The sequence below is a fragment of the Argiope bruennichi genome, chromosome X1 (genome assembly GCF_947563725.1).
Source record: "Argiope bruennichi chromosome X1, qqArgBrue1.1, whole genome shotgun sequence".
NCBI lineage: Eukaryota > Metazoa > Arthropoda > Arachnida > Araneae > Araneidae > Argiope > Argiope bruennichi.
Genome location: NC_079162.1, coordinates 81,755,780 through 81,780,536, shown reverse-complemented (window position 1 = coordinate 81,780,536; position 24,757 = coordinate 81,755,780). Strand labels below are relative to the sequence as shown.

General features: G+C 30.6%; 1 protein-coding gene across 2 annotated transcripts in view; it reads right to left on the bottom strand.

The window, feature by feature from the left end:
• The window catches only part of LOC129958411 (tyrosine-protein phosphatase 99A-like), a 150,542-nt gene that overhangs the window by 68,740 nt on the left and 57,045 nt on the right, over positions 1-24,757 (bottom strand). For both annotated transcript variants that reach the window (XM_056070893.1, XM_056070894.1), the window contains exon 3: positions 14,907-15,030. In XM_056070893.1, coding sequence (XP_055926868.1) covers positions 14,907-15,030 — 124 coding nt within the window. The remainder of the gene's footprint in view (positions 1-14,906; positions 15,031-24,757) is intronic.

The window sequence follows — 24,757 nt, the reverse complement described above, 5'->3', positions numbered from 1 at the left end:
AAAAGCTATGACAACCCTATCCTATCTCATACCAGTTACAAGTTATGGCGGATAAAATGATTATACTACCAATCGAGAAAATTAAGTTAAAATGTTTTTGACAGATTTACGCATTAAAAATGCACATATTTCGAAAGAACAGAAAATGCCCTTTAATATGGAACTATTTCCATCAAAATATCTGGATTTAATGTCGAGCTACAAGCAGCCAAAAACTTGGCGAAATACAAAATCGAATTGTTCTAAAATCTTTAATGCTGAATACCATAAAAACCATTCTAGTGCAATTTGTTAAATTTACCAAAAACCTGTCAATCCCATCAGCTTTTTAATATGCCTACAATAAATCATGCCAGTGTTCTAGTTCAGGAGGAATTTAGTTTGCAATACATCACTGAAATCAGCAGGAATGAAAGGATGCCAAATAAGTAGAATGAGTGCAATGCGCCAACTCTTTCAGATATGAAGATATCTGTCGGTTTATTTTCATTGTGTTAATAAAAATGTTACTTTTCTTATTTGACAATTTATTTACTTATTTCTTATTCGATTTAAAAATTTGCTTTCTAAAACAGTAGGCTGAAGTGGACAGGAAATTGAAATCAGGAGTGGTAATAGCTTCTCTCGAGATTTCTATTTTGACGAACGTCGATTTCAGTGATGCATTGCAAAGGAAAGACTAAATTTTTCCTGAACTAACGTACTGATGTGATTTATTTCGGCTTATTCGAAAGCTGAAGTAATGGACAAGTTTTTCGTAAATTTGACACATTACAGCTAGAACGGTATTTGCGGTATTTAACTTTAAAGGTTTTGATGACAATTCGATTTTGTATTTTGTCGAAAATTCGGAACTTGAGCTCGGCTTTAAATTGACAAATCCTGAAGAAAATGGTGCCATCTTTTAGGATTTTTCCTGCTCTTTCAAAATATGTGCGTATTTTACTTGTAGATATATTAGAAATGTTTTAAATTAGGATTTTACTTTTACTTTATCCCCGTAACTTGCAAATTTTAAGAGATAGGACAAGGTTGCTATAATATTTTACAATCCTCATGGGTTCTTCTATCACAATCGTTCGTTTGGCAGATAAGGTCAAACATACCCTATATATCATGCTAACAAAATATGCTGCTTTATGATTTAAAGAGAGTCCGTTAAATTTTTGAAGCATCCGCTTTGTTCTTCCCCGTCAGGAAACGAGGTGGGCGAGGAGAGGGGGAGAAGGAATTGAGTTTCCTTTCAACGGAGTGAATAGTTGGAGCTAAAATTATTTTTCAAATATGATAATTACATATATATATATATATATTTTTTAATTTCCAAGTGACATTTTTTTTATTTACGATTAGTAAAAATAAAGATATTTATTAATTACTTTTTCGTATATGTAACACACGAAAAGAAAATACTGTAATCGTTAAAAGAGATTTTGACAAATCTCCAAGTTTCAAACCTCCTTGAATAAAAAAAAAAGGAATTATTTTGTATATCTGTGAACACGATAACTCAAAAACGCTTTGAGCTAGATGGTTGAAATTTGGTACATGGACTTCACATCAAATTTTAAAAGAAATTTATTCGGAGGAAGACCGGCAATCCAAACATTGTGAACACGATAATTACAAAGTATAAAGAGCTAAACGGATAAAATTTAGTACACAGGTTTAGCATTAATAATGTAGATCCATATAAAATTTTGAACCAAATTTGTCAAACGGTTGACCTTTAGTCTATCTGTACTTTCTCATGTATGTAAACGTGACAACTCAGAAACGCAACGACTTAAATAAATGAAATTTGGTATGAGGTCTTGTGAGTACAGTTGTAGTTCTATGCGAAATTTTGATTTCAATCGGTAGGCCAAAAGATGTCCAAAATATATATCGATTTTCAGGTACTAGTACATTAACCACACGCCAGTAATTAATCGCTAAAGATCGATTCTAGAAAGAAAACTAGATTCAGTAAAAAGTCATGTCAAAGATCGATCTTTCGTAACTATTGCTCACCAATATAGTACTTTCTTTACTATATTAAGAAGCACACAACTCTCATGTATAAAAATAAAAATCTGAGCATTCGTGATGTTCACGATCTTGTCCAATTTATATAATTTAACATAAAACATAATTATAAAGCATTTATCAGAGAATGTGCGATAAAATTTCGTAGAGACCACTTATGCTGGCTTTTTTAATAAATCCACAAGGTGAATTTAAAACATGGGACAGATTTTGAGAGATTGTATAACTCACAAACACAAACATTTTCCTTGTAGCGGTCAAGATGGGCGGAAGTGACCGTTGAGGCACAAACACAAAAAAAGACAAAAAATGAACCCAAAATTATTACCTTACAGCATTCGAAGCATACAGAAGTTTCTTCACGGCAATGCTTTAAGTAATTACTCAAAATTGCGTCCACCAACAGTTATAAGCTTGGAAGCACCAGTGAAGCAATGCATGCACAATGTCAAAGATGCCAGGTATTTCTCAGAAGCATTCGACCTTAACGGATATCCGAATGATGCAGCTCTACTGACTTCGTCCAAAAACAAATAAGCATTCCATACACACTTCCAAGCTTGTATTACTGTTGATGGACTACTTATTCAAAGGATTACTGTGAAGAAACTTATATATAATGCTGTAAGATAATTTAGATTTCATTTTATGTCTATTTCTTGTGTTAGTGCCTCTACGCGTCACTTTCACTCATGCATTCCTACATAACAAGTTGTGCCATCCCTCAAAGTTTGTCCCGTGATTTTATAATCAGATATAACCTTGCATATGCATACTACGTTATTTGTGGTTGGATATTACGTAGTGTTTTGGCTTTACCTTCATTAGCTGATGGATGGATTTTATGATTAGTGGCAGTAAACGCAGGGGAACAGAATGGAGTTATATTAGTAGACTAAAGAAATGTTAGCTGTATAAAATGAGAAATAATTTATGTGCGCTTGGAGAATTGAATGTTCAGGATCCCCCCTCCCCCCGTTTCTTGTCTAAAAATTGAGAACCACGAAGTACAGTTTTCTAATACGTACCTTTCACGCGACAGTAAAGTTGAACTTTTTTTACCAGATTTTAGATCCAAAATTTACATGTTGATCCTTTTGGATCCGAATTTATAACCCACTGAAACCAAACTAAAAAATTATGTGATAAATCTAACAGCATGTCTGAAGGGATCTATTATTTCAGCTTAAGAAGTCAACCCAATTCAGAACATGAAAGTATTATACTAACATTTTTCGCCCTACCGACGTGCAGCAGTATTTACGAAATGAAAAGGTAAATTTGATTCTTTACACGATCAGTCTAATTCAGGAATTTCATTTTCATGTAGTAATCATACTATAATTCTGTTTTGCAAATTTTTTTCCAAAGGAATTTCCCGCAAAACCGCTTAGCCGATAAAAATAATAACAATAATCAAATATCGAGGTTTTCACGATTCTTCTCAAAGGAAAATCTCGGGTTTTTTTTTTTTTTGTTTTTTTTTCTCCTTCGATGAAAGGATCCAATTATCCCCTCGGATACCGAAATTCACGCTTCCTTTTTCCCAAATTCTGAAGTGCATCAAAGGAAGGAAAAAATATTGGATTTTTCTATTCTCCAATGATGTAAGCGAAGTTATCTTCTAGATCTGCCCCTGAGGATGTATCCAAATAATTGGGCAGTTTTCTCTTTCAGCTCTCAGGAGCCATTCTGATGTAATTGCGGGGCTCGATAAGGTGAACACTACGATCGCTGCTTCATACGCCCTTTCATACATCAGGTGCACTCCTATCGATCGACAAATCTTTTAGAACCCAGACACGCTTCTTCCAGTTTCTCCTCTATTCGCTCCTTTTTTTCATTTCATGGCGAATACGAAGAGTGCTAAAGATTCAGATAATGGAATGCTGGTCTTTTCAATTTCTTGTCCAGAGAAAGTATATGTCAGCAGTATGCCAACCATATGACATATCATTAGTTTGCACATTTCATTTCTTAATATTATCAGAAAGTGGGGAAAGATGATAAAATTGAAAGGTGGGATAAAAATTTCATCTCATATCTGAATACACTGTCAGATGCCTTAGATATTAAAAAACCTAAACTTCAATTTGAATTTTAAAATTACATTTCCATATAATTTACTTTGATTAATTCCTGTTATTGGCCTAAGATTCAGGTTCGTATTCTGTTCTATGTCTGTAAAAGGAGTAAAGGGTTCTATGTCCGCAGAGGCTTGAAAGCTGTTAGGACTTTCTAGACATTCGATTGAAAATTAATTTTGAAGTTGCCAGGCAGTTGGAGACAATGCCCAGACATTGCAAGCTGTAAAATGTTTACTGGATTCATGGTCTATTAGGATACAGAAAATGGCCAATATCACATGAGAATATCGTATGACAGCATGCACTACATTTGGCGATAATCATAAAATGCTTAGCGGAGAACATCTATGAATGGGAAAAGACAGAATGATTGCAATAGTAAAAATGATTCTTGAAATTGGCGTATCAGTGAAATGAATACTCGGAGAATCAAAACTGAAACATTCAAATATTCCGCGGCGTACTACGAATAAATGATATTTCTGTATCAACAGGGCAGAGAATGGGTTTCTTATTATAAATAGCGAATGTTGAAACTTCATATTATTATAAAATGCAATAAATAAAGAATAATGATCTGCTACTCTATTCATAAAAGTCTTCTTCAATATGCAGAACAGATCTTGTCCTACACCCATCCCTTATTTTTAAATGAAATGGGTCCAATAACAAAATAATTGGATATTAAAAAATCATTTTTTTTAAGGCTGGAATTTTTAAACTGATTATGTACAACTGACTGTGATGATCATTTTCAAAAAAGGTAAACATACAATTTAATGCAACTTATAGAGCATAGATCGATTAAGCCTACTGTAAAAGAAGAATGCAACAAATAAGATTAATGACTTAAATTTTACTAATATATTTTCACAGTATATTATTTTTCTAAAAACATGTAACAGCAATCAAATGCTCATTATAGTTTCAATTTCTTCTTAGTTTCATTTTAAGAGAAGTAAGGATTCTTAAAAACATAAAAATAAATCTAATGGACTTCGAAAAATGAAATCGAGGAAGAAAGAGTAGAAGACATCACTGCATCTCAAATGACTCATGCACGTGAAAGATACAAATGAGTGATATAGCCAGCTGAAAGACTTCTAGTGTTTGTGTGTAGTTTATAACGTAATATTATATACCGTTTAATGGTGAAAGCTATATTATGTAAGGAAAGAGATTTAAAAGAGATAGTGCAAAACATGACCAATCTACTCGCTTGCACTAATGACGATTACGAATGCTCAGTAGTTAACAATTTCCTTAGCATATTACTACCGAAATGTTCAATATATATTAGTTAACTAACACTTTTTATCAGAAATAATGCTTACAACAATGTAATTAATAAAGAGACATGGCATTTATAGTGACATGGAATAAAGCGTTGCCTACAGATGAGAATATTTAAATTTAAGAATAAGAATTCGATCGGAAAAATTAGATGCCTGGATGTTGCGGTGAAGCCTTCAAGTAGAACCCTTCTTTCAACCCTTAAACATTCAAAACCAGCATATTCAGTCTGCATTTAAGATATTTTAAACCAATGCCTTTAACTCAAGGTTCATTAAACTTGTTTTTTAATAATTTCTTTTGTAAAAAAAAAAAAAGAAAAAAGAAATTAAGATAAAAATGAATAAGTTACATAAATCGCCATTTTTTTCTTTTTTTATTTATTTTACTCGTACAGAACAGTAAAAATGCAATGTCTTGAGTGCTCTAAATGCCGTCAAAAAGTATTTCATTCCGTCTATTCGTTCACACATATTATATATGTGTATGTGTGTTTATGAAAATATGGGATATCCAGTGATATTTTAGTATTTGCATCCGTAAATATCTTATTCATACCTCTAATACTATACTAATACTTTGAAAGGAAACCAACAGAAATTTCAGAATTCATGGTGATTTAGTTGACCATAATAATATGCTTAAAACGTCATTTATAAAATGAAGCACGAAAGTGTACTAACGTTTTCATATACACATTTACAGTCTTATGAATGGGTTTATTTATTTATTTTTTATTCTCTTTATGATAGTTCGAATTTTCATGACGAAATCTAGATGTAAAAATTCTTAGCTTCCTACCTCTCTTGTATAAAAAAAGAAGATTAGATGGTTGGGATAAAACTAGAAAGAGTATTGTGGTAAGTAATATGTTTATGTACACCAGGTAGCAAGGAATAAACTCAAAATTCATCTAAGGTAGATATTTATTTACATAAAAATGCAGGGACATTATTTACAATTCCCAAGTATGGCTTCATCATATTCAGGGATTTGAAAACTTAGAAACTCTCGTGGATGACGACCCGCTGTACATATGTCTAGTTAGAATCTCTGCCAGGATCAGTTTGAAGTCTCCACGTCGAGTCACAGTTACCAACATTACCACATAAATACCTACTGCGTCAGCAACCACATCTGTTTAATTGTGCCATTAGTGTCTACCTGCGCATCTGGACCACATCTGCGAAAACAATCAAAATACCTTTCCCACCTGCGGAGGTCTACTAAATGAATGTTATGACATGTGTGCCTAATATTTAAAATAAAAGTCAATTTTATTTAATGGTATACATAAAAACGCCCTTCGTTAATAAACCTTGATACGTACAAAACATTTCTGTGAGCGCAAGCATGAAATTAATTTAATTTGAAATATCTCAATATCCTTACTTTCGCTCGGTATGAAAGGTTCTGTGAAATATGCAAACTCAAGCATTGATCTAGTTTTTCAAAGATAAGCCTGTATAATTACGAATCTCTTGCAAAGAAAGCTGCATAGCTCGAGATCTGGCAATGGGGAACAACATAGCATTCATTTCTAAATTATATACCCGTCTTTCATTACCATACTAATATCATTCCCTCTAAAGTCGATCGTTTATCCAGAAACTTCTGCTTTTTATTTTCTATATTAAACTCTTCGACATCCATGCAAATCGGCTAGGCTTTAAAGGCTCTCCAAAGGGGAGTGAGGCATGGTAATAAAGGCTTAAAACACGTCTACACCCAATGTTCATTGACGGTGGTGGAGGAATGATCGATTGTTACCGCAGGTATTCATTAGAAACTTCACAGGGGGTGAGAAACATGCATTGACGGAAAGGGTAAATAGATTCCGTAATGCAAATCTCTCCCTTTCATCTCCAAATTGGAAGCGATGTATCTTTATTATGGCAGCTGCCTCTACGTTGTGCCTATATTTAGTTCCTTTGCTTTGGTTTTATTAATTTACAGTGATTCTACATTTTACTTCACTTTTCATGTTTCATGAAGAATTTTTGTAATGACATAGTGGAACTTGGTTAATTCGAAAATGACGAGAAGACAAAAATTCGAATCAAGATTAAGAAGATCTAAGATAAGCAAAACAAGTGAAAACGCCAATTTTTAAGTAAGAAATGGAAATAAATATTTATTTTTAAAACTAATTTTAATCTTAATGTATACAGGCATAATAATTAAATAATTAAATAAAAAATCCAATAAATAAAAAAAAATTTAAAAAAAGTAACACACGGTATTTTGAATGCAACGATTCTGAACTATAGAATTTCAAAATAAACAGTGGATTTTACATTTAGCGTGTTCAATATTATATGAACAAATATTTTTGGTTGGTTTGTTAGTAAAATCTGTTGCTATGTAAAATAATACAGACATATTTAACTGATGAAAATAATCCAAACATTTTGTAATTTTAACTTCATATTGAATATCAATTCAAATCAAAATATTTACTACTGATCAAAATCAATACTATACTAGTAGAAAATTTAGAAATCAAAGAGGAAATTCGATTTCAATTGAGTTAGCCAATTCCACTATATTTAGTTCACTTGTATGACTTTATGAATTTACTGTGGTTCTATACTTTTTTTTATCGATCCGAGTTCCATGAAGCGTTTCTGGAATCACATGCTATATATTTCAATTTTTTCCACTAAATATTTAGTTACAGAGTTTTATGGTATCAAAAAACAAAGCAAAATACTTTAGAATGTTTTCTTTTGGTTTCCAATGCCTAAGAACGAAATTCTTTATTTCAGCTTGCTTTTTCATTTTCAATAATTTTGTAATCATTAATTACTTGTCATATAATTGTTTTACTTGAATGAGAAAAAAAATTCGTTACATTTTCTGATGAAAAGACGATGTCATTCCCTCAGCTACATAAAATTATTTCAATCACATTTTTCTCCATGAATAATAAGTCAAAAAAATTTAGATTCACTGTTTTATCCATAATTTATCAAAGTAATTCTTGATCCCTCTCTGAAAGCAAATAAGTTATATGCGAGGGCTTATAAATATAAGTACCAAATATTAGCTAAAATAATTCAAATAAGGAGAAAATGGAAATCTTGCAAGTAAACAACAAAAATAATTTCTGGCTCTAAAAATATAATTGAAATAACTATATCATGTCAACAACAATTTATCAAAAAAAGTCACAATATCTTATCAGTACTATTTTTAGTTTTATCTCTAGTCTGCTTTTTTTTCTTTTTTTTTTTTAGATGAGACTTTGTTCTTGTTATAAAATATAAATTCTTCAGAAAATGTGATATAATGATGATTTTCTGAACGAGTACAATCTCTCAAAATAAAAATATTAAGAAAAACTAAAAATCCTCCGAAAAATCATAATTTATAAAGAAATCTAAACATCGATATTTTGATTAGAGCAAACTAATGATTAATGTCTGTAATAACTACCGCTTTCAATTTCGATTCAATAATGCTATTAAAATCGCTTTCGTACTTTGGCTTTCAAAATGAGTATTATCTAGTCTGAGAAGATTTTCTGTAACAGAATTCGCAGTAGAAGAAACATTTTTCTCAAATTCTATCTATTCAAAAAGTAAGAAGAAAAGTTAATTCAATGTAAAAAAGAAGAAGAAAACGCTATAAAAATTAATAAATTTTTCTTCAATTAAAAATAAGGAAAATATAGAGCAAATTCTAAAACCCTTCCCACAGTTCAATGAAAGTAAAGTAAAAACCTGATAAACTTCACGATCAAAATGAAATGCGTGGTCATCGTCGAAAATAGATTGAAATTTAACGAAAAATAATTTACATGGAAATAGTTACCGCGATTACTTTTCCATTACATCTACTTCAAGGACTTTTGAATACAGCCGTTTCAGACTGCAGTACATCTCGGTTAAATTCAAGAGAAAGCGGTTTTAGGTCCCATAAGGTCAATTTGAGCGCCATTTCCCGCTTGCATCGTTTTCATCCTGGTAGGAATGATGCGGGCTTCAGCCTGGGGGAATTCGTAGAGCAGACCCCAGCAAAGTGGCTCAGCCAGCCACCTCTCTCCCTTACAGGTGTCTAGGCAACCTTCGCTCAAAGAAGTCGATTGCCTCAGGTCACTTATGACAAAGACAAATTATCCTCTAATACCACTACTCTTGCCGAATATTCATAATAGTGCACAACGTTTGAAAGAAAGGCAACAGCACAATGCCTATTAAGGTTTATTATTGTAGTCGTCTGAGAGTGTGATGAAGAACAATTTTGTTTCTAGATGTTTATCAAGGGAAATGTAGATAAAAGAACAAAACTTCTTGGGAAGTAAATAATTGCATTTTATACAGATTCCAAGTTAATAACTCTATCGAAGAGAAGTGTTAAAAGAGATGTATAGCCATCTACATTTTTTTGTTTGTTCCTATGAGGGCTTCTAGAAGCATATTTATAACATTCTTTATAGTTTTTAGAAGCATATTTAAACCGTTCAAAAGCAAAAGAGTTCTTAAGATTTCCGCTTCATTCTTAACAAGGAATTTCCACCGCCGTTTATTATTATTATTATTATTAATTCATTGCTAATTCATTGTTTTTATTGCTAATAGAAGATGTATAACTTTCAGTTAGCAATTCTAAATATAGAATTATTACCTCATTCATTTCATTGAAATTCAAATTACAAAAAAGATTAATGCAATCGGAAAAATCAAAAATCCACTCAACAAATAATAAATTTAGAAAGAAAGAATAGAAGTTCTTCAGACGTTAACTATTTTTCGAATTGCCACTGCCTTGAAAAATAGAAAATTTATTGAATGAGGTATGAAAAACTCTTCGAATCGCTTTATTCTCAAATTCTATTCAAGGTGTTTTAGTACAAGAAATAACACCAATGGATTTTGGACACAATGAAAATCCCATCATTGGTGCAATGGGAGGGTCATTTGCACGCAATAATATCATTAAGACGTCATAATAAATTACGACGACTAACAAATTGTGGAAGTCAATTCTTGTATTGAATCTACCGCTATTTTTGTTAACACGACGCCAGTCAATGAATCACTTTACCTTAATTAGGGCCTAACGTTAATGAGGGTTAAATTCCACGCGAACAACTTAATATTTTCCAGAAAACGAGAGAACTAAAGCCTACTTTAGCTTCAATTTCTCGCATGATGAAAGTGATAAAATATAAATTATTTATTACTCGCTTATATTTTCTCAACGAATTCATGTTCACCAGCAATAAATGTTTCTCGTAACACTTAATGAAAAAGGGGATTAAATAGTAAGGATTGCATGTTGAATGCCAAATTCGTATTGCTCATAAAAGAGTTTATTGCTCTATTTATGATGGAAACAAAGGTTTCGTTTTTTGTAAAATCATTACAAAAAATATGCACGCTTAATCCACAACATTTTTTGATGAAAGCATGAAAATATTTTGCGGATTATTTTTTACATTTTCACTCGTTAGAAGTATTTTGGAATTATTCTAGACAAATGCTTTATAATATTAAAATAATAAATACAAAAGTTTTTCATAAACTGACAAAGAAAAAAATAATAATAATAAAAATTTCTGCTCCAAACAGTTTAGAAAACCTTATATTTCCTCTCGTTTGGGTAACTAAAATATAAAATAAAGTGCAATTGAAAAACCGTTTAATAAGAGAAAAAATAATTTTTTAGTAATTGATTACGAATAGTTACTCAACGGAATTCAAAAACCAAACTAAGATTTAACAAGGGAAACTTGAACCGTCTTTTCATCTATAACTATGAATAAGAAATGTTTATCTGAATATCAATGAAAGATCGCGGATGTTTATGTTCCAAATACCAACGCACGATGTTGGCGTTGAAATTTCAAGAATTGATGTTGTTTGGACACATAACACATCGTCTAGATCTGCTGATCTTTCTCTTTGAGTTCTCCGTTTGTTTTTCTGTATTCTGAAGCTCTTATCTCATTGGTCGAAATTTCTACAAAAATGGAATATGTGATCTTTAATTAACTGTCGGTGATTCAACTTCTACTCACAGTTTTGGGTGTGGAAATTTCTAAGAATTTAACAAAGACCGCTTTGTATTAACATGCGGCCATTTCTTTTGAGGAAAACATAATTATTATTATAACAACTCCTCAATAAGAACATATGGCATGGCGCTTTATGTGTGGAAAAGGGAAGTACGCTATTTATAAATCGTCCGTTTTTTAATGATGAAATGAAAGCGGAGAATAACTGAATGAACGATATGATCTCGGTATCTCTTTAGAAATCGTGTTTAAATGCAGGGGGGGGGGGGTGAATCGAAGAATTATGTAAATGATTCAAAGCCAGCTGCAAAATAGAGAAACAGAATAAATTATCTTTAAATCAGGAAAAGCAAAACCGAGAATCTCCAAAGCAATAAATTCTAAGCTTCGATTAGAGTTAAAGAAACCCGATTTTCTGAACTTCAATATGAGCCATTCTAGAATCTCACTAATCACCTCAAGACCCTGAGCTGATTCAAAATTTAAAAAAAATGAAATTTTTAAAAATCAAAAACGATGAAAAAAATTGGAAAATTTTTCAAAAAGAAAAAAAAGAAAAAGACTTAAAGAAGCATTAATAAAATATTTTGCTATTATTTTTTAACATTTCCCCTTTAATTTGATCCATTCCCTTTTACATATATTTAATTCGATTTGCTTCATGTCTATACTAATGGAATTTTGTAAGGGACTTTTCACTCACTTCTTGCAGTGCTAGAAAAGTTCAGAAACTTTGAGAAACTGTGCATTCTCAATGACAATATACTGTTTTAATATTTTCTGAATGTAATTATTAGACAATTAATTTTAATTGATTTCAAACGAGTGGAGCACGAAATAGCGAATTTGTAAAAAAAAATTATTTGCTATTATTTATGTTAATAAATTAATATCTGGGAAACTGAGCTTCGTCGGCAGAAAGCAGGTAGAAAAAGTTATTATTTTTGTTTTGTTTTTTCTCTCTCTCTGTGTGTGTGCACGCGCGCACGAGTGCATGCGTGTGAAATCGCGTTTTTTCAGGAAAGACACCTATATAGATAAACTTAAAAAGCAAAACCTTATCTAAATACAAAATTTGATAAAAATCGTTACAGCCGTTTCTGAAATACAAGAAATAAATTTTATTATATATATACACAACAATTGCTCGTTTAAAGTTATAAAATGAATTAAAGATTAAAAAGCAGAAAGTAATCATATTCTAAATTCAATCTTATTCTAAACTTCAATCATATTCTAAATTAGTTAAATTTGCCACTATGCTAGGTATAAAAATTAATATAGATTAATCAAATTTAACAGGATCAATAAAAAAAAAACTAATATGAAGGAACTCAATTTATCAGGATAAGTACGAAAGCATATTCTTAGCATTTCATTTAAAAAATCCAAATGGAATGTTTTTCAGTTAATATAAAGAATAAAAAAATACTGTTTCTAAATTACTGTTTGATACTTATTTCAAGACTTATTAAGAAACCAGAAATGTTGGTGGGAGGGTGGATTCCCAAGTTCAAATTAGCCCTCAATTTTCTTTTTTCCGACTACAGAACTTTGGAAATCAACAGGAGAAATGACTTTTTCCCTCCCTTTCTTTCATCATTCTAATTGAAGTCGAAGGAATGTTTTTTTTTTTTTTCTTTAATTTCAACTGAAATCCCATGTGTTTGCTCAGGATAAAAATTAATTGCTCTGCATTCCACTTTACTGAGCTAGGATCTCCCATTACCAAAGAAGAAAGATAACGGTCAAAAAAGTAAAATAATAATAAATAGGAGTACTAGGAGAGGAAAGTATTTCTCGACTCATTTTGATCGAGGAGCTGATGAAGATTGCTTTCACCATTTCCTTGGCGAACTATTCAGGCGACCAGACTAGTAATTAAATTCCAACCATTTCAAACTATTCCTGATTTAGTCAGATTAAAAAGGAAGCAGTTAATGGGAATAGCAGCCGTTGTATATTCGGATGAATAATTTCTAAATAAAGCAGATATCGAATAAGTAAAAATAATATAACATCGCAGATATATTTGCTTTTTAGGAAGTTATAAAACGTAGACTTTGTTTCTTTTTTCTTAATTTAAAGAAAGTGTAATTAAAAAATAATTAGAAGATGGATGCAGATTTTGCAAACCAATCATATAGTTTGATACGAAATTTTAACCCACTTTAATTCAAATTATTATTTGTTAGAAAAAAAAAGTGGAAAAATTAGAAATATTTTATCGTTAATTTTAATAAATTAATTTGTAAAGTAATTTATTTATTATAGATATTTTTTCTAATTAATTAAAAAGAAAATTCTTTTTTAAAAAAAGAAACAATTCTCTTCAATATATTTTCAAATATATAGCAGATTTTGCGTTTAGTCTCATCGCATATTGAAATAGAATTGAATATGAATTTGGTTATTTTACAGATTATATACAGGCAATATCTAATACAGATTTATAATCTGGGAATTAAGACCATATAACTTTTTATTTTATTATCAGGATTATTGTGTTCTAATGTTTTAGCATTTACATATAGACAACCAACTATAAATAGAACGATGGCTAACTAGTCAAAGGATCTGATATATAATTTGACACATATCTGTAATTCTGGTAATAAAGCTGTATGTGAAATTCATCTAATTCATTCCACTTTTAAGTTAATCGTGTTTATATGTATACTGACAAATGAACAAATAGGTCTCTTTTTGAAGAATTCGAACAAAATTTGGTACAGATCAATTTTTGTGGGATCACAAATCAAGTTTCGTTCATCTGGTTCTCTTCCGTTTTTGATTTATCATGTTTAAAGACAGACATAGACAGAAAAGGTGGTTTTCACATTCAAAGAGCTCTGAAACGAGAAGATTCATTAAACATTTAAGATCGAATTTTTAACAATGAAATCATATCTAAATTTAGTTTTTCTGATCGCAAGATTAGGAATATTTTATAGTTTTTTAAAATTTTGATATCATTATTGTAAATAGTTCTTGTATAACTTGCTACGCAGAATCGAACCAATTACAATATGTTGTACAATTCTTTAATAATAACGTAGCTGCCAACTTCTGAAAAATGCTGCATTAGATTCCCCCTCTCCCAATGTTTTACGAAAACAGTTGTATCTAAAAATGTATATTTTGGAGAACACGACAGACTAAATTCAATACCATGCATATATGCACAGTTAGATTAATGCAACATTTTAAAGTTTTGCATGGACTATTTTGAATCATGGTACGATGATTGGGACAAAATTTAAGCCAATATGCCCCCCCCTTTACAAACAAGCAAACCACACCAACATAAAGTTTGATTTCAACAGATTTAGCGTGTACTATATTCTTCGGATCTTTGAAAGATTTGAGTCTAGATTCCGCGATTTCACGGTTTTAAAACCATAATGCCAAGATTCTGATTCCAGGTAACACAATCTCCATAAAGCATGTGCGTATGAAATGTCAGGAACACTTACCTAACATGAATTACGTAATGCAGAATAGGACTGTGGTGGTTGTCAATGCTTGGGGCCCAAGACAGATTGACAGATCGGGAGGTGAAACTGATGATCAAAGGCATTCCAGGTGGATCGGGAACATCTAGAAAAAAGAAAGCATTTAAGTGTTTGTTAAAAATTCTTAAAGCTTTCAGCAGTTCTAATATAACCATAGAATGACACAATATGAATGTCTCTGAACAATGAAAAACAATTATGAATAATTTTATTTAGAGAACAGAATTACCTTAGTGAGAAGTAACAGGAATATTTCAAAATTATAATTTGGATGTTATTATTGTTATTATTCAAAATTTAAGTAGTGTCTGAAGTATTTGTAAGTAGTGTCTGAAGTATCTGTGCTATATTTTGGAACAGAACTTTCCTCCCATTAAAAACTATTAAGAGGAACGAATATGCTTTGTTACTGTGCTTGCGTAGAGGTTGAAGTGGCGCTTCTCTTTGGGCAGCACCTTCCCTTCACAAACAGTGAAATGGAAAGCACGTGCTTTGTTCATGTGCGTACACAGCGTTGGAATTTTTTTTTTTTTTTTTTTTTTTTTTGTAGTTTTCTCTATGAGAAGAAAAGCGTATCGTTTATTATTCCATATTGCCTGAATACCGAAAGGTTTAAAAGAAATGCTATTAAATCGTTGAAAATTGTTGGTGGATTTAGATATGAAATACAAAATTAAGTAAACCAGAGAATAAGATTCATACACTGAAAAAAACTGTGTGTGCTGTACCTTCTACAGAGCCGCCCTTTTTTGTGTGTGTGTGAAAGCGGAATGGTACGCATTATACCTTAGAATAGGCAGAAAAATATAGATTAGATGGAGGAAAGAGTCTATTATAGAAGAAATCCGGAAGTAAAAAATAAATGAATGCGCTTTTATTCTAACCCACTATTTTAAAAATAAACACATTAAAAGAAAAATACGCCTAATTTCATACAACATACCAAATTTACGAAAACGCGTAAAGTATCAAATAAACAGAAAAGGAGCCAGAAAAATTGTATAATGGCAGCAAAAGATCTGAAGCTACTTTTAATGATATTACGTTTCCTTTTTCCACCGTGGTATTTTTTAATGAACTCTGGGACTAGTTCCATTAATGATGTCTTTTTTACGCTTTCGCGACAATTTTTTTACTAGTTGCATATTCTTATTAAAATTAGGATGGTGGATTTTTTTAATGCAATGTTAGGACAAGAAAAATGTAAACGAAGAGAGAAAAAATCCAAGGTACCTTAAATAATGTAGAAAAAAGAATTTTTGATATAATTACGATGGCGGATACGTCCAACTATAAGTCCATGATTGTTTAACATAGATAATACCGTTTTTTAAAGGTATTTTGCAATGCTTTTGAAGATGGATTAATACCCTTATACGTTTTTTAATTGACTTATTTTATGTTTATAAAAATGGAATCGTGTAATCTATTTTCACCCATTTTTTAATGTGCTAGAGTTTTGAAATTCTGTTAATATATATGTTCCCGATGATAATACATTATTTTTATATTCTGAGGGTTGAATTATCAACTAATCATGTAATCATAACTTAATTCTAATTCCATATGAAAAACGCCATCTGTTAAGAAATCTGAAGGAAACCATGTACAAGGTTTGCACAGTAAATTTTCTATTATCTGCAATTGTTAATCCTCGAGTTTAAAAAAAAAAAAGCTCTTTACTCTTATAAGTAAAAAAATGTGCTTTATCACAAAAAACAAACAAATCACTGAACTCTTTTGTGAATATAAAATTAAACCAAAAACTTTGTAATCTGCTGTTTATTAATTCATAATTGTTTGCCTAATTCCTTATTGTAAATAAAAATATTGTTCGAAAGCCTTTTCATATACATTGCAGCTGATTTGCAGGAACATTTTACAGATTATCCCCGATTGCAGAGCACCCAGAGCCATAATCGGAAGTTTATATTAATTGCAATAATGAACAATGAATTGCATTAAAGAGTAAAAATTAAAAATATCTTAAAAACACGTTTTCATTAGTATACAAAAAAAGTAGAAATTAATTTTTGTTCATCAAAAATCAGAAGGTCAAAAATAAAATGGTAAAAATATATATCGTTGAAAACAATGCAATCAGAAAATTAAACCACAATTATATTATTTTGAAAAAATCCCTATTCCTTCCTATTAAAAATCCTGTTTATTTAAAATGTACATCAAAGCTCTCTGCTTTGACCCTCCGATTTCTGAAAAAGAATTTTTTTTTTATACACTCATTGCATCAAATTGTTTACATCCCATTTTAAAATTATTTTGAGTATTTGACGTAACCAATAAAAGAAGGGGGGGGGCAGATGTGCTTTAAAATCATGATATTCATGCATAGCAAAAACCAACTCAATGCAAAGATAACGCCTTCCACTAACTGAGACAACCTCAATAGTGAATCACTTCAGAATTGCATTTGGTCACCTTGAAGCGTCAAGATAAATTAAACCATGAAGATTAAAATGCAGAAATGTACGTTTAAATAAACACAAAAGTTGGCTACTAGCATCTACCAATTACAAGATGAAGAAAACATTAAAAAGCGGAGAGGCTTTCTTGTACCCTACGGGGTAATTGTAATAATCGTGGCAAGTAAGGTAAAAACAAGTGTGCTTTAATAATCTAATCAGTATTTATTTATATTCTAATCGAATGAAAAAAAATTCTAGATTGAAATTATACACTAGTATAGGAGTTCACTTAAATTTCGTTGGATTTCATAGTTTCAATATACACAGACAAGCATTCAAACACAATTTTCTGAAATCTCTAAATTTTCACAATTTTCTGGATCTCTAAAAGTAAATCCTTAAGAAATCAATGAAAGGAGAAAACCTTCCAACGGAAATTTCAGGCAGATCTAGAAAAATAAGAAATTTAACATAAGAGGAAATTTAAAATGTGAGGAAATATTTAAGATAATGTCACGAAATCTATAATACAGAGAAGTTTTTTTTAAAAAAAACTTAACAAAATTTAAAATGTGAAAACTGGTCTTGCCGGTTATTTTTAAATGAGGTAAAATTATCGGCAGAATAAAATGGAAATAACCCTTGATTTGATTTGAACAAATGAGCTAAATTGTCTTTGTCGATGCAAATTGTAGTCCAAAATTTATAAATGTTAGACTATCTTCTCCAGGTTTTAGAGGAAGAATTTTTTTTTTTTTAATTTTTATTTAAACGAGAAAACAGAATTTAAGATTTGTATTGATATGCTAGAAATCACTTTTTAATCTCAGAAACTGTTATTTCACGATTTTTTTTAGTAGCGAAAAATCAAAAATATGAAATTAAATAATCATATTCTAAAAAATAATTTCCTGACATTTCAAATGGTTTTCAATAATTTTTTTTTAAAACACGAATTTTTAAAAGTTCTCTTTGATATTCAAAATATTTTTGATTTTAATTCGGTAGTTTAACTGGTTTCAAAGCTAAAACACGGATACACATTTTTAATATTACAAAACCAATTTCTGCATTTTATTTATTTATTTATTTATTTATTTATTTATTTTTTTGTTCTTTTTCTTTTCTCTCTCTCTATCCATTTTCTTACCTTTTATAGCGAATTCTATTTTCTGTTTGATGAGGGTTGAAGCGGAAAATAGGAATGCAAATCATATTTTCTATTCACAAATTCTTCAGAAAATAAATTTTCTAGCAGTTATTTCTATAGTGAATTTCTTTCCGAATTGCAAATAACTGCGCCAAATGTTTCTTTTCCGCCAAATGTTTTTTTTTTTAATATTCAACTCAATTTTATGTGGATGAATAATATACAAGAAACTATAAAAGAACGTGTATGTTTTAGATCTGCAATTCATGCATCCTTTGTGTGCGCTATTCCTTTCAAAATATTTTCGTAAACTAATATTTATTCTTAGAAGCATTCTTAGATTTTTAAATAAAAACAATGAAAATTTCCTAAACCTTTCTTGGCTAAGAGTACCCGATACCAGAAAAACTTCCGAAATCCGCATAATAATAATAATAATAATATAGTAGCAGATTCTCTTGAAAACCATACCATTATTACTTACAAAATATTTTTGGCATTAAAATGTATATTCATGGGTAAATGTTTAGAAAAATAAAATGCAATTCCAAAACTTGCCAGCTAGGAGTTATGCAAATTTACAACCAACAAAATATTATGGCTTAATGACTTCTTTCATAAAATATTATACATTCACATGCCTAAATATACTTTAAATATTATATAATCCAAGTTGCTTTTTCGTTTTTTTTTTTTTTTTATGAATCATTTATTATTTGCATTAAATTTTCCTAAGTTTAACAGGATTCATATACATGCATGCAGAGCCTATTTTTTTACTCTAAAGGAGAATTTATGCTTAAGGGTAAAAAATAATAGTTGCTTTCTCAGATTTTAATACTCCCCTCAAAAATTTAAAATTCCACTACCATTAATAAAAAAAAAGACGATTTATTCATACCTTGGAGACAACATATTCTCATACATCTTTATACTAAGCTTTATTCTGACATATATTGGGCGTTTCTTTATTCTGAGAAATACTTCAAGAAATGTTCAAATCTTTGGTGTATTATTATGTTTAGCAATGGAGAGGGGGAAAGGATGCGCCAGAGAGAAAATAGATTATTTCAGCAATGGAGTTTAACGCAAAATGGCTTTAAACATTAAAATACAAGTTTAAATGTTTAATGCAAGTTTTTTTTTTTTTTTTTTTTTTTTTTTGCTCTACAACAAAAACAGAATAAAATTGATCATTTCAGCGAAAGATGCACGTGTTCTTTCAAGCGTAAACTTGTGTAGTTTATTTGAACAAAAAGTGCCATTAAAATGTATATAAACAAAGAAACCTGCTTCCCCAACAGACAGTTGCAGTTGAGTGTGGGGGAGGGGGAAACAAAAACCCGTAATAGTAGATTTAAGAACAAAAACGTTAACTTCTTTTTCCCAATAGGCAGTTGCGGTTTGAGAGCGGAGGGAAGAGAGAGAGAAAAAAAAACATGATGGCTCATTTTCCCTTAAAATGCTTTTAAAGCTAGAAATTGGAGTTCTCATAATAATACCCTGAATGTTAAACAAAAGACCAAATAACGGAGAATAAGTGATTCTCTTCATTTAATCGAATGACATCAAAAAGAACGTCGAAACAATTGTGCCATCCGATCAAAATAGGCACTGAAGACAAGCAAGAATTGCTCACGGTAAAGTAAATGAACACAGATGGTGAAAGCCAGAAACAAGGCATTACACAAGAAGCATCTACAGCGCATTTCAATTGAATATCATAAATTTTTCGACGAGAACAAGCTCTTCCTTACACTACGCCGCAACAAAAGACAATGATACGCGAAGAAACTGGCATATAATGCACAGTGGGATTTCTACTGAATGAAGCAGTTTCGCAAAAGCGAGTACAGTAACAGAGATTTATTTATTGGGCAGACGTCCACCCTTGTTATCAATCTTTTTGAGACTTCACTTAGCAGGAACATCCGCTAGGCAGCCACTCTGGCAAGATCTTTGGTGTGCGTGATGTTTGCTTCGGAAAGTCCATTGATCTATCTGGCCAGTCCTTATCCCCCCCCCTCGCCTTACACAAAAGGAAGGGAGGGAGGAGTATAACGCCAATCAATTACGATCGATCGAACCTACCTTAAAGAGATATTTTCGTGCAAGACGTAGGTTCTTTTTTTTTTTTTTTCCCTTCCTCTTTTCCGATGGAGTTTCTTATTCAAACCGTTAAAATCTAAAATGTTGCATCGATTGGTTTTTGGTCCCGAAAAAAACTGTTTTGAAGCTGATTTTTTTTTTTTTTTTTTTTTTTTTTAACTATTCATTCGAGGTTAAATGCAGGTAGAAGAAGTATTATAAAACGGATTTTTTTTCTCTTTCAATTGTTTTGGCGTTTTCTGAGTGTTAAAATATCGTTTGAATTAAAGTAATAATTTTATGTAATTTAAATTGATTAACAAGCAGCTGCCTTTCTTTGATTTGTGAGTAGATTTTGTATGAATAGTAAGATACTAACTAGAGCTTAATTCCTTCACTTATTTCGTGAATTACTTGACTGTTCAAATTATTAACTATTAATTTTTAGAGATTAATAGCTTGGGCTAAATATTGGTTTGAGATGACAAATTACAAAATGAAGTAATATAAAAAGGACAAATTTCTCTTTTTTTCCCGGTGTTTTCTGATTATCAATCTATTGTTTGAATATCAACACACACACATATTATATATATATATATATATATATATATATATATATATATATATATATATATATATATAATCTTCAAATTGTCTAGAACAGAGCTGTTTTTGTTTTAACTGGCTAGCCGGTTTCGTATTTAAGACGAGATATTAGATAGTCTTTTTCTCTTCATTTGTTTATTGAATAACTTTTCAGTTGTTAATTTCAATTTCAAAAAATTATTGGCACTATTTTTAATTAGTAACTAAATTGCGACGCTATTGATAATCAGGTACTTGAATATCTCATTAATAAATAGTGGAAAGTCAGCTGGTTTAGAGGGCATGCTACGAAAAGCGTCGTTTTTTATATACGATTTCTTAAACTACAATAGTTATAAAGGTAACTACTGAGATTTCCAAAATTTTATAAAGCATATACTTTTGTAAATTTTCCTAATGCTAGGAAGATATCTCGATATAAACATTTAATATCAAACTATCCAACAACTGCATAATTTCTTTTATTCATAATGAATACCTCTGATGATGATACGTCATTCTCGAATACTCATGAATGAGGTATTCATCATGAATACCTCATTTCTCATTTTTTTTTCATTTATATATCTACGTTCAAGGGCCCAAAAAATTTTATAAGAAATAAACGAAGAATTTTCTTCTTCCCATTCTTTCCAATGGAATTATTTATTCAAAATGTTAAAATATAAAAGGCTTCATCGGTCAGATTTCAGTTCCGACAAATTCTACTTGGGAATATAATTTCTTGCCACTTTCACGTGATGGAATGCTGATTGGAGGTGCTATAAAACAAATAATGGTATTCTGATATTCGTAAACTTTTTAAAAAGAGGCATCATCCCAGGTGGCAATTCTACTTCGTTAATATATCAATGATGTCATACAAATTTATTGAATAAATGGTACTTGGTCGTAATTTTCTTGCTTTTGATGTGTGAATATATGAGGGTATTGTAAAAATATCGGCAAACTCGTGCTCTTGTTTAATCCATCTAATACAAAAATGGTGAAATCAAATCAAATCTTAAAATAATATATGAAATCAGAGTTCTAGCATGAACAGACACACGATGACGGACCTCCTAACGTGGAATTTCGCCCAGAACATTGGGAACAGTCTTCTTATTTTCCCAGCTTCTAGACAGCAATAACGTGTACACTGTTAATGTGATGTAAAAGTATGTAGAGTAGGCTGTCAACAAACATGCTTCAAATTTATACATTACGGCGTTTCTGAGTATAACCAAGATTAGGAAGAAAAAAGATTGTAAATAACCATATAGGTTCAGATTCTAATAAAAGTCAATTGTCACAATCACTGAGATGATTTGGAAGGAAGGGGTGGGGTAGGGAAAAGGAGATTTAACTTCATTAAGAACGCATCCATTTTAATTACCAGCAGTCACCAATACGTATATAAAGAGTAGATGACCAACATGAAAATTCACCAGCAAGCTTATTCTCCCCTCGTCTTTCATATATACGAACACAACATGGCAAGTTGAGTGTTTTGTATTAATACAGATAACCAAATGCATTCCGGATGTATCTCTTTGAATCGATTGATACCGAAATTCGGTACAGATGTACAATATTAATGAAAAGATCACTTACCAAATTTCATTTATCTAAGTAACTTTGTGTGTGTGAGTGAGTGATTGAGTAACTGCATTCATATACAAACGAATATGCATACCAACAGAAGATCAACTATTTGACCGAATTAATATATAGCTACAATTTCGATAATAAAAACCAAATACTAAATTTCATCTCTTTAACTCAATGTGTTTCTCAATTATCATGTTCATATGCAAATTAATGGACAACAAGACTGTCGTTTGATGGATTTTGTGCAAAATTTCATCAGATTTACCAATGTGGTGTACAGATCACACACGAAATTTCATCTATCTAACTCGTTATATTTTTTGTTCATAGACAAGTCCCAAGTTTGTCCAAGTTGGTGTCCAAGATTTGTCCCAAGTTTGCATAGATGAAATTTTGAATAAAAATTTATTTTCCTTAATATACTAATAAAAGCGCTTTTACATTTTTCTAATAAAGCTTTTTATATTTATATGAAAATTAGTTTCAATTTCAGAGTAAATAAGTTAATATTGTTACATCAGTAAGTAATGTTGCAATGTCATTCAATCCTAATAGAGGATTTTTAGAATTTTGTTCCAAAGTTGTGAGAGAAACTGAATTGTTGAGCAGGTTTCTAGAATAAGTAGAACAACAACAACAACAAAGGTAAAATGCAATAAAGAATTTCACCATTTCTTCATTTATCAAGAAAATTTGTTCCCCCCTCCCCCCTGCTCTTACAATGAATTTCGCTTATATTGAATGGGACCAGGATATGAACAACCATCAATTTTAGAAGTTTCATGAAAATTTTGAAGTTTTCTAAAAGGTTTTAGGGAAAAAAAGAGATACGAGACGAATAGAATTTATTCTTAAAGCTATTGGAGAAGATTATTCTTTTAAATAAAGAGAATATCTGAACAGGAGAAATTATTTCAACGAAAACTGTAAATCTTCGACATTAATCTTTTCAGATATTTTTTTTAAAAAAATCACTGATCCCCAATAAAATTATGGTATTTACCTAAAAATTTAAAAGGCAAAAATGGAATAAGAGAATAAAATAATATTTTGAAAGAAGTTTAATCGGATTTTTCTGGAGTCTAACATCATTACATTATGTAAGTAATTAAAAAAAAATATTTTAAACCAAAATAATTGAATTTATGTGAACAATAATAGAAAGTCTGAAATTTTCTATTCGAGATTATCTAATTTTAAGTTTGAACAAGAAGAATACTTCCACACTCAATGAAATTTAAAACTCGTCTGGAACCAATGAATAGGTGGGTGGCAGAGTATTGCTCTTACGCTCAAATGTTTAGATCAATATTCATCGAATCTGTTCATATAGAAAATGACGGAATCTAGACTTGTACTGTTCCTCTTCTCACGGATTCAGTTAATAAGTTGAAATCAAATAAGGAGCAGACTACTCCAATGACAATTTTCTTCAGATTGGTCGCGAATTACGTACTTCTAACCACTTATAGACTTAAAATCGGTGATTCTCGATGTAACTCGTTCTAATGTTCAACAAACAGCAGCAAATCCCATACTTTCAACCGATTACGAATTTAAAGGTAGTAATTTCCAATGTAACTTACAAAACTGTTGCCTATCATAAATTTCTCCAAATTAAATAAAATTCCCCAAATCTTTCTCGCGAACCACTCTACAGAATGGGCAACAACATACGAATTAGAAAAGAAGTAATTTGCAAGAACTTCTTTTCTAATTAGAATTCAAATCTAATAATTTTAGAAAATGTTTAAATTTTTTAAACATTTTTTTTTTTTTTGTTGTTAGTTTGTATTTTTGTACTTTGTATAGGCTGCGTTCTGTTTTATTTTATATGGCAATGCGAATCAATTTAAATAGTAACAAAAAAATTCTCTTTCTGAAAAGCTTTGAACACATTGTAAATGCAAAATGTGTTTATTTTGAAGTCTTATAATACAATTGTTGCA